The sequence below is a fragment of the Ptychodera flava genome, chromosome 21 (genome assembly GCF_041260155.1).
Source record: "Ptychodera flava strain L36383 chromosome 21, AS_Pfla_20210202, whole genome shotgun sequence".
Taxonomy (NCBI): domain Eukaryota; kingdom Metazoa; phylum Hemichordata; class Enteropneusta; family Ptychoderidae; genus Ptychodera; species Ptychodera flava.
The window spans coordinates 28,098,089-28,110,222 of NC_091948.1; the positions used below are offsets into that span (position 1 = coordinate 28,098,089).

The window sequence follows — 12,134 nt, forward strand, 5'->3', positions numbered from 1 at the left end:
TATTGCAGTAGAGAAGTGGATAGGAAGATGGTTCTTGTGGGTCGCGACTACGATATTGCACTTTTTAAGAAGAAAATGTCAACATGTCAATTTTAGCTTTCTGTGACGTACGGTAAATAGCGGCCACTTGCCAGCTGAATCATGCACAATGGTGAATAAGACCATGCTCGCACAAGTAATACGCCCTCAACGATTTCAAAATTGCGTGACTTACTGAGATCCATAATGTTTCATGGGCAGTGATTGATAAACCCCTTTTGTATCGTTGAATACCCGATACTTGTACCTCTTTAGGGAACAGTTGGCTGCTAATGATACGACAGACGTTAAAAATAACAGCAAAGTCAAAATGTTTACTTTAAAAATAGTAATAGATTATTTATCAATTACATAAGCTTATAGGTACGGATTTCAATGTTCTAACATCAAGATATCTGTTGCTGATTAGATAATTTTGTTGTTTTCACTTTGAGGAGGGGATCATCTGTTGTGTTTTTTACGACATTAACCCATTGAGGAACTCATGTCAACAATGAACTCCTTTGTTTATGACTATTCCCAGTGTCTGCACAAATACGTAGTTAAAAGTATTTTTTTTTTGCAGAGCACAATTTTTATATGTCATAATGTTGTCAAAATTTACATTGAGCACGAATTATGTATAATGGTAAACATAAATAGACTTAAGCAACTATGCCAAGCCAATTCGATGACCGCAAAAATAATTTGACACCCAGAATATATGCAAATGAAAGTCTTATCAGAGGAATATTTTGTAACACTATGGTGTAGACGAACAAAAACTGTATGTACATTACTGAGTTGAGGGAGATGCTCGTTCACTTTCAAAAGCACACACGTCGTGAAGTTAGATGAACCGTCCCTTCCTTCTAATCCGTTAGGATCTCCTTTGGACTTTAAAACTACAGCGGAGCCGGGATATTACCAACATGGCACCTCCTGTGAGTAGTGGGGGGACTAAAATGGTGGCGGGAGCAGCGATTGGTGCTGCCGTCGCACATACCGTTTATCCGTACTGGTTGCGGGACGTACGTGTTATTCGTTTGCAAAATGCTTTTCGGGAGAAAGTCGTGAAGATGATCCAGTCTCGGAAGTTCGTCCTGGACATGTTTTTGGAGGTAGTTCACAGCAATCCTTACAAGTTGTGTGTGATATACGACAGTCGTCTATACACATACAGAGACATCGACAAACTTTCAAACAAGTTTGCAAATCTCCTGATTGGTCGAGGAATGAAGTGTGGAGACAGGGTGGCTCTGTTCATGTACAACGAACCCGCTTTCATCTGGACTTACCTGGGATGCGCCAAGCTTGGAGTAAGCTGTGGTTTTATCAACTTCAACTTAAGGGCCGAGTCTCTAATACACTGTTTAGAAATTAGCAAGGCAAAGGTCGTAATAGTGGGTCAAGGTACGTAAATTTTTGACACTTCAGAGATATGACAAAGACTAACAACCATTTGCATATTATGTTCATACTTAAAGTATACTGTTTCACGAACAACTGTCTGGCTTAGACCCTCACAGCCCCGCAATATGGCTGTCTCCGTTTTATCGGGTCCTGTAAACAGGTTACGCCGGGGTTACGCCATGCCATATCCATTGAACCGTCCATAGATAGAAGTGAACGAACTTTGGAACCATTTACATGTAAGGCTTGGTGTGTTACAGTCCTGGGTAATCTAGGTCAGAGTTCATAACGCAGCGACCCCATTCAGACATTCCAAAGTAACTTTATGAAATTTTCATCGACGTTTCAAGCATGATATTAGGGCAAAAATATCATCCAATTTACTTGATGTACAGTTATTGAAATTCCACGAATGTTAACGTTACACTGGACTTCAAAATTTAATCTTCACAAGGGAGTGCATTTGATTTCGGGGATTGGAGAGTTTTGGAAAAACAATTTTCGGTGGCCGAAAAAAAGACTTTGACGCCACTTCCTATTAGGGACCGAGCACAATTAACGGAAGGGGGGTGGCCGGAAGAGAAAATGGGGGGGGGGGCCACGAAAAAAAAATGAGTGTTCTTGGGGTGGGCCATGAAAATTCCAGGAAAGGAATTCCAGAATTCCAGGAATTTTGGCCACCAAAATTTTTTACACCATGACAGACAGAGAATATTTTTCAGCATTTTTATTCCTTGTTGAAGCTGGAGTTCCTTGTTAAACTTCTTGTAGCATGATGAAATACCAAGGCTTAAACCTCACTATGCAGTTGTTATGTGTAAAATGAGCAATATTATTATTGAAAATTGACTTCATTTGTCAACAATAATAATGGTTGGTAATGATACAGAGGCTAGATTGAAACTGGTTATTTCATCATTCTTTGAGATTAAAATAGCACAACACAATACTGAAAAGTAGCTGTAGGTGTTACAAGTAATGAAGCTTGAACATATGTTATTTTGTTTGTTTATTATTTATATATTTATTTGTTTATTATTTATTTCAAGAATGCAAGAATGTTGTTTTCACTAAAGCATATATTAAAAGTTATAAGGATTATATATATGTGTACAAATTTGTACCTATGTAATCTTTCTTTTTCGGGGATGGGGGCCACAAAAATTTTGTTGCCGGTGATGGGGGCCACTAAATTTTTTGCTGGTGTTAGGGGGGGGGGGCTGTAAAAAATATATGCACCACATATTTTCTCTTCCAGCCCCCCTGCCGTTAATTGTGCTCGTTCCCTTAGAGATATGATGTAAGGTCTTGAATTACCTGATGTGAGTGTCTAGAATCGATATTGATATTTTGATATGCTGCACAAGGTATAACAAATAATAAAGGGTTATTACACGAAGTTTGGTCGACATCGCGTCGTATTCGAGTGATGTGTCCATATTTTGACGAGTAGCGCAGCAACGAGTGAAAATGCGGACATATCACGAGATCATAATCGGTAGTAGGTATTACAACCTTTAGACTGCCACGCTTTCTTTCTTGGAATATTTGACATTTTCGACATTTGAAAAATAGGTGCATATGCACATATGTGTGAGATAAGCACTATATCAAATATCAATTATAACGATGATGAAAGTGTTGTCTAGTCTTGTCTTCCGAATGGATGTAGATAAATGTCCTATAAGAAAAATAGTGATTCTCTGTCCTCATCGTGGTTATAATGATTTCATTTTTATCAGACATTCAACTTCTTGAGGCGCTTAAGGAACACAGGGACAAGCTGCGGGAACTAGGCATTCGCGTATTAAGTGTGTCTAATGCGGACTCATCGAAGTATGATTTCGTGGAGGATATAGATCAAGAAGTTGCTCTGTCTTCGGATGAGGCCATTCCAAGTGAAATGAGACGTAACATTCAACCAAATGACGTCACTGTTTTGATTTACACATCTGGCACCACAGGTATTAATATTCATTTGCAATGAATTTAGTATGCAAATCCGACATTTTTAGATCCCTGAATATCCATTTTCCCGTCTTTTGCATTATTCGACACGAGGCATTGCAAATCAGACCGCTGAAGAGAAGAATTTTACTCTACTAGAGCTTATGTTAAAGTTTGTAATATTCTGCTAGACAGTCACAGTTCAAAAATTGGCTTTAATCAAAAGAATTTTAATTGACATAAGACTCGTGTGTCCTCGAACGTTTGTACATGAAGTCTTTGTGTATTTTCAAAAACTCATACTTTGTAAAAGTTTGAATTTATAGTCACACGTCAATCTGTGCATACTCACTCTTAATTTTACTAGGGTTACCCAAAGCTGGTATTATAACATACGAAAGACAGCTGAGGAGTACGTCTACAGCCTATCCCTACATGCGTTCTGATGACAGGGTATACTTATTCCTACCTCTCTATCATGGCAATGCGTTTTTAATCGGACTGGGAAATTCTCTACGAGTCGGTAAGTACAATTTGGCACTGTTCGCCATGGACGTAACGAGTCCATCAACCTCGCATTGAGTAACGTAATCTCTCCCAAAGTGCGAATCGATAAAAACGCAGCATATGTCTGGAAATCACAGCAGAATTTTCCATAAAATGACTCTTCGCCCTACCTTTTTGTTTCAGGGGCGACAATGGTACTGGCTCGAAAGTTCTCAGTGACACGCTTTTGGGAGGACTGCTGTCGCTATGACGTCACGTACTTCATTTACATTGGTGAAATTTGTCGCTATCTGCTGTCAAGACCAGAGGTTTGTTCAGTTTCCATATCAGATAGTAAAAATACGGGTTTATTTTTTCACGTCCAATATGGAATACGGCAATACATATGTAATAACAGAATTATGCTACCAGTATCCTATGTGCATTGTTTTGTGAATTGGTCAAATTTTAAACAAACGAACTCAAACTTTGAAAGCTTTTTGTCTTGTCACAAGTGTTCAGTTTGCAACGAATCCTGTTTTTATCGACTATCACAAAATTGCATTTTATACAACACAATGATGATAAGCTATGCTTCCCTAGGAAATTGATTTGATGTCAATATGGTTGTCTGTTTGTATGTCAGGGTCCTCTCGATAAGAAGCATCGCATACGAATGATAACTGGCAATGGACTGCGACCTGATATTTGGCAGGACTTCAAAAGGCGCTTCAATATCCCGGTTATACATGAATTTTACGGCTCAACTGAAGGATTGGTGTTTATCGGTAACATCGATAATACAGTCGGTGCAGTGGGGAAACTATCACCGTTGCTGAAGGTAAGGCTGCGTCATAGTATCAAAATTATGAGTTTTTCAAGTTGAAATCGAGCGAAATTTCCGATACCTCTATTACTTACACTTATCAATATCATTTACGCGTTTGTAAGTTTTTTACTTCTCGACATAGAGTGTACTTACTGTGACATCGTCAGTTTTCAGAAAAGGTAAGTCGTTTTTGGAGTGCATCTTCATATTTTTGTTCATACTGGCCAGAATTATTCAGTTGGGTATTACGACATTTTTTTGCGATGCACGGAGAGAGCCGGCCTTTTATATATATATATATATATTATATATATATATATATATATATATATATATATATATATATATATATATATATATATATATATATATATATATATATATATATATATATATATATATATATATATATATATATATATATATATATATATATACGAAAATGGTTTGCTTGTCAATGCAGGCAAAGTATAGTGCTCAATGCATTTCTGCAGGGCGGTAATACTGAGAATCTAGGAACTTGTAGTTGTCACTCTACAGGCTGTTTCATGCGCTAAGCAATCATCAGGAGTGAAGGTTTGGCGGCAATAGAACTGTTTATATTGTGTTGCAGGTGGGCATGCATATTCAAATAAGCGGTTGTGGCCAATGGCAAGTCAGTTATTACAGAGGAGGAATTTGCTGCGATGTCTGCATTATGAGAGGAATTCAGCACGTTTGTTGAGGGTTGATTTGCTATCTGAATAAATTATATGGAGTTTTTCTGTTATGCAAAGGTTGCAGCGTTTGGTTTTATTTGAATAGGGGGGAGCTCTGTCGATGATCGACCATTTGATGTCGTAGTTTATGTTGTTGCCTTTGAGCTTCCATATGAATTTTGAGAGCTCTGTGCTATTTCTGTGCTTGGGAGTTTTGAAAGTGTACTTGTGATACGTGTATCTTTGTTTGAAGGTTGAGTCCGTGAGTCAATGTAGTGTTTGTTTCTGATCGTTGCTTGTGGTGACAGTGGCTTTGTATATTACTGAAGAGGTGAGGCAGTTTCCTGAAAGTGGACAATCATCTTTTTTGCGGCAGTTGCACCACTTCCGCACTGTTCAACAACGATTCCGTATGGACCAAGAGAAACTCAGAAGACATGTTTGACATAACCATGGGAAGTTTTGACGGAGCTGAGATATGTGAGCTCGTCGGATTGTACATCCTCTCCAAACTCGGCAAAGAAAACACCGGTCTTTACCGAGACGACGGGCTCGCCATCACAAGCAGTAAATCAGCAAGGCAATGTGAAAAACTGAAAAAGGAACTCACTTCCATTTTCCACGCATTTGATCTCCGCATAACTATCCAAGCGAACATCAAGACCACTAACTTTCTTGACGTAACATTCAATCTGGAAAATGCTTCTTACCACCATACAGCAAACCAAACAACCAGCTTCTCTACGTCGATAGACAATCCAACCACCCCCCCCCCCCCCCGCCAATCCTGGAACAAATACCTACCTCAGTCAACAGCAGAATATCAAACATCTCAGATTGTGAAACAACATTCAAGAAAGCAGCCCCCGACTTCGAAAAGGCGCTGAAACAAAGTGGATACACATACAAAATGAAGTACGAGCCCCCGTCACCAAGCAACGAAAACAAAAGAAAACGCAGCAGACGAATCATTTGGTACAATCCCCCGTTCAACAAGGCAGTGAAAACCAACATCGGCAGAACATTCCTGAACTTGATTAAGACCCACTTTCCAGAAGGCCACCGTCTACACAAGCTCTTCAATAAAAACAACGTAAAAGTAAGCTACAGTTGCTCCAGAAACATGGGAAGTATAATCAAAGCCCACAACAACCAAATACTACATAAAGACAGGGAGCAAGAGAAGTGGTGCAACTGCCGCAAAAAAGACGATTGTCCACTTTCAGGAAACTGCCTCACCTCTTCAGTAATATACAAAGCCACTGTCACCACAAGCAACGATCAGAAACACTACATTGGACTCACGGACTCAACCTTCAAACAAAGATACACGTATCACAAGTACACTTTCAAAACTCCCAAGCACAGAAATAGCACAGAGCTCTCAAAATTCATATGGAAGCTCAAAGGCAACAACATAAACTACGACATCAAATGGTCGATCATCGACAGAGCTCCCCCCTATTCAAATAAAACCAAACGCTGCAACCTTTGCATAACAGAAAACTCCATATAATTTATTCAGATAGCAAATCAACCCTCAACAAACGTGCTGAATTCCTCTCAAAATGCAGACATCGCAGCAAATTCCTCCTCTGTAATAACTGACTTGCCTTGGCCACAACCGCTTATTGAATATGCATGCCCACCTGCAACACAATATAAACAGTTCTATTGCCGCCAAACCTTCACTCCTGATGATTGCTTAGCGCATGAAACAGCCTGTAGAGTGACAACTACAAGTTCCTAGATTCTCAGTATATATATATATATATATATATATATATATATATATATATATATATATATATATATATATATTATCGATATTGCACCTCAATACGAAATGTGTAACTGTTTGAAGTATAGAACGTCAATTTATCTAAAATTATATCATACCAGTATATTGATGGCGCAAATTCAGCGATCTGATTGGTCGAGACGTGAAAGGAACTGCGGTATATTCGCGATATACCACGGTTGGCACTCGCGCAAACTCTTGTCAAGAGCAAAAATCCTTTTTTGACGTTCCATGCCAGAACTTCAATATACAGTTATGATATTATAGTAAATTACACCCAGTGATGGTATACCACTCGATTTTGACAATTTCGCTTCATATATGCTATCGTTCGTGCATATATGTCGTGAACTGGTCAAAATCTTGTGGTATACAGTCGCTGAGGGTGCTTTATTGCTTAAATATGTGAAATTCTTACTTTTGTAACACTATGGCACACGATGATGTTCACCAGCAGTGAACATTTCACAATGTTATACCACAGACTGCTGAAGAATATTTAAATTTGTATTTCTGAACTTAGAGGCGAATGGCGTTTGAAATGGTGCAGTACGATTACGATACAGCGCAGCCTCTCCGAGATTCAAATGGTAGATGCATTCCAGTTAAGTTGGGTGAGTATTTGAATTTGAAATTGAACTTAACCTGACCGTTTGCTCGCTTAAACTTGCGTGGAAAGGAAAAACACTGTTGAAACTTGTCATAAAAAGGTATATTTATTCTGGTAATGGAGTTGTATGTGCTTAATATGACCTTCAGTGTCTCCGATAGTTTGCAGTTTTATTGTCTTTAAATATTTACGATTTTATTGATGATTGTTATGTTTGGTATCCGAAATTTCTAAATTTACTTAAAAGAGAAATAACGTTGCGTTTCTGTCCAGGTAAATGATAAATAATTTTGCACAACGCTCTGTTTAAACGCGGAGTTACATAGATTTGTTCATTGGCGTTCGTCGTCAACTTTGTCCTCCCCTGAAACCAATGTAATTAAAAAAAACTTTAATAATATTTATACGTTAATGTCAGTCATAATGACCGAACTTGAATTGATTAATATTATGACGAAATTTACACATGGAATTTTCTTAAGGGGGGCTGACTTTCTTATATTTCTTCAAATGTGCCCTCATTATGTTGTGTGAACATGGCCGAAAATGTGCATATTTACAGTTTTCATTTCTTTCATTTTTTACTCAATTTTCTTGAAAAATTGTTGTTTTGTAGTTGGTTTTGGATACCTTCATAATCTCTCCCTTAGTATTTGGCGTTAGAAGTTCGAAACTTGTGAATTTTCTCTGTGCAAAGTTGATAACTCTGTTAAATTCAAATCCAGTCTGTACTCTGCTATCACGTTACCCAAGGGGAAGAACACCAGGAGGTATCTCATCGGTGTTTTTATTATTGTTTTATTCAGGCTCTATATTGGCCTCGGCATTTGATAAAACATGGAATGAAATCATTCCACTCACAAGGTCATTAATGAAGTTGCCATGGTGTTATGTTTTCTTGACAGGTTCACCAGGGCTGATGCTCTGTACAATCAATCAGTGGGCAAAATTCGAAGGTTATCTTGGTCCATCTAACTTGACAGAGGCAAAAATCGTCCGGAACGCCTTTCAAGATGGAGACTTGTACTACAACTCGGGGGATTTAATGATGCTCGACAAGAATTACTACTTGTATTTTGTGGATCGCGTTGGGGATACTTTTAGGTAAGTGTGGTTCGCGGAAGGCAATTTGAAATATCACATTACAAATCGAAATTATGGGATAAGTTCTTCCAATTTCGCTTTCGAATTCATCACCAGTTTGATAATACATAGTCTCCTTGTGCCCTTTCTATTACGATTGGGATGGTGTTCATTTCGTATGGAAATTTATTCAGTTAAAACATGTGGAGACTGTAACAGAATGCTTTCCCATGATTGTTAGAAATAACGACACGATAAAAAATCATCCTGTCTCCCATGTTATTTGTAACAGATGGAAAGGAGAGAATGTGGCAACCACTGAGGTAGCTCAAGTAGTGGCTTCGTTTGAAGATATACAAGAAGCTAACGTGTATGGCGTTGCTATCCCAGGTATGTCACACTGTTCTATCGCTGTCACCGATGCTGCTCTACTCAAACCATACCATTACATTAAAGGGCCAGTAGCTTTAACTTTTGATAACTTTTTTTCACAAATTTCGTCCTGTATATTGTGCAAGTTCTTATTCTACACCCCAAAACATGTTAGAACACGAGCTATTTAGCTTACCAACACAGCGTCTGTACTTTTATTATACTGTACTGTTATTGTGTACTATTGAATTCTAGTCCGGACCTGAATTCACTCGTCAACAATGACAATGCAGTCAACACATAATGTACGGGCTGGGTTGACAAACTAAGTGCCGTGTATCTTAGCGTACTCTTGAAAGGAGAACAAGAAACTGTACTTGACTGTAAAAACAAAAAGAGTGAAAATATCATCAAAAGTTACAGCCACTGGGCCCTTTAATTATAAAACGCGATAACCGAAATGATTGAATGACTATAAATACATTCCTAAAATGGTAGTTACGAATGAACGGATGAGCTATCTACAGCAGAATTGTTTCTTAAATGTAAGCAAAAGTCGGACCACGAACTAAGTACTTGTTATGTGGCTAGTATAAAATGACTATGTTTGTCAGTTTTATTGGCCCTTTATAGACCATTTCATATGTCCAGGTTAACATATTATAATTTCTCTTTGCGGACGCTTTAGTTTACTATATTTCTGTTATGTGCTCTTTTCATTTACTTTTAACATCGATTGTTTATCTTTTTTCTAAAGGTCAGGATGGTCGTGTAGGAATGGCCGCCGTAGTTTTGAAAAACGAGGACACGCTGGACAAGGAGAAGCTTTTCATCCACGTGACTTCTCACCTGCCCTCCTACGCATGCCCAATGTTTCTACGAGTGAGACCCTCTCTTTCCACGACTGGAACATTTAAGTACACCAAAGTTGAACTTGTAAAGGAGGGATTCGATCCAAATATAATAAAAGAGCCACTTTATTATCTTGACAATGAAAAACAAACTTATTCTGAGTTAAAAGAAGACAGCTATAAAACGATAGTGATAGGAAAGGCTAAAATGTGAGATGAATTGTTTGATCATGGAAGAAGACAACGTTGTGACTCAGGAAAACATAGAATGATGAAATTCTCCCATTACACCTTACTTATGATATATATATGCCTTAATATTAGATAAACAAGTTTTAAAATACAGATACCTTTATCATTTTACTCATTATAAAACGTGGCATCGATATTTCTGATATTAACAAATATACTGGACCCAGAAATGGTTCCATTTCATCATGTCATGTCGATTTCATCAAATAGTCTCTGCCTTGAGAATTTTCAGAAATCGACACTGACTTACAGAGCCGAAGATTTTCACTTCTCCATTACACATGAAACTCAATCGGAAAAGCCGAACAATATTACCATTGCGAGTCTTGTCTTTTTTATCGAAAAATACAATCCATACACATCTGGCATTTGTGCAGCACAGTTTCCATAGTAACGATCTGGTAAAATCGTTCATGCTTACAATAGAATCACTGAAAATTGACAATAACAAGACTCTCTAGAATACATGTATATGTTGTGACAAAACTGGCATGATGAAAAAGGCATAATTAGGTCCGTTTTGTGATTATTTAACATTGAAAGCACTACGAGACAAAAATATATATGTGACGGTCAATAATTGTCAGCAACATTCTCTGTCTTACTGTCACTTACTGATGATTAAGATGATTGGAATGAACAATAAAAGTATTTTTACGACATCAGGAGTATAGAGTTGTCAAACATTGAGTAACTTCAGCAAAACACATACGGGTTGTTATGGTCTTTTTACAGCGGAAAGTTGTAGTACCATGACTTCCATAAAATGTGAAAGAATGCACTGAAGCCTTCCGAATTATAAAAGTTTCGAAAAGAAGTGTGTTCGGTCACTGAGATTGGCAGTGACGTTTCTTGCAGTGTTTACGGTTGTATCAAGTTGAATTGCGTCATAGGTTTTTCTCGACGCAAACGAACAGGCAATCAAGACTTGCGAAAGGAACAAATTGAAATTTTGTCGTCATTGATAGTGACTATTCTACCAAAATTGTATTGTTTGGTTTAGTAAAGATCATCTTGTGTAAATTTTTTTAGGCGGGAATCGTGGTAACAATTGTAGGAATGGGTGCAGATATGATGTTGGCGAGGTCTTCGGAAAAGCAGAGCTAGATTCATTGCAGAGTTTTCGAAATGTTCTACAACGAAATTATCAAAGATGCCAACATCTGTTCCTTGTACCATCAAACAGGGACAAACATGTTGTGATGTTGTCTTCTCTCGTAGTGGTATAAATCAAATGAGAACATTAAAAAATTAAAAGAGCTCTTAGATAATTTGAAACCAAGATTTATTAACAATATACCACAATACCACATGATAAATTGAAAGAACGTTTGTAAGACATCCCCAATTAGGCGTTTTCTACAAAAAATTGTTCGCGCCATTGCAAGCATGTAGTACTAGGCAATTATTGTGCATATTCTGTTCAGAATGGCACTTATTCTCAGGTATTTTTTACCGAGAAATATACTGGTCGACAGACCAGGCCACCCCGTGATCATAACAACGGAATGTCCCCTTTTGGTTCTATGTCGTTTCTAATAGGCTGATTACGTAGAAAGGCAAGGGCAAGGTTAAGGGTAAATTTCAGGTCAAAGGAGAACCTTTGATTTCGTGGGGGGAGGGGGCTGGAGGAAATGGGTATGGTAGCAATTTTTTCTAATGTCTATCCTGCAGAATTTTTCCCCCATGTGGAACAATGCAAACATTTTTTCGTGATTACCATTTTTTTAATATGCGATTCTTATCTCTATTTAAGTTTTGATGTGACACATGG

At 37.9% G+C, this 12,134-nt stretch overlaps 1 protein-coding gene across 1 annotated transcript; it reads left to right on the forward strand.

The window, feature by feature from the left end:
* Window positions 1-816: 816 nt before the first annotated feature.
* Window positions 817-11,027, forward strand: LOC139121911 (long-chain fatty acid transport protein 2-like). Its single transcript, XM_070687224.1, has 9 exons — window positions 817-1,431; window positions 3,174-3,395; window positions 3,746-3,901; window positions 4,069-4,193; window positions 4,511-4,705; window positions 7,716-7,806; window positions 8,708-8,906; window positions 9,178-9,275; window positions 10,015-11,027. The coding sequence occupies exons 1-9, from the start codon at window positions 951-953 to the stop codon at window positions 10,320-10,322; spliced, it is 1,875 nt and encodes a 624-aa protein (XP_070543325.1). The 5' UTR covers window positions 817-950; the 3' UTR covers window positions 10,323-11,027.
* Window positions 11,028-12,134: the final 1,107 nt, after the last annotated feature.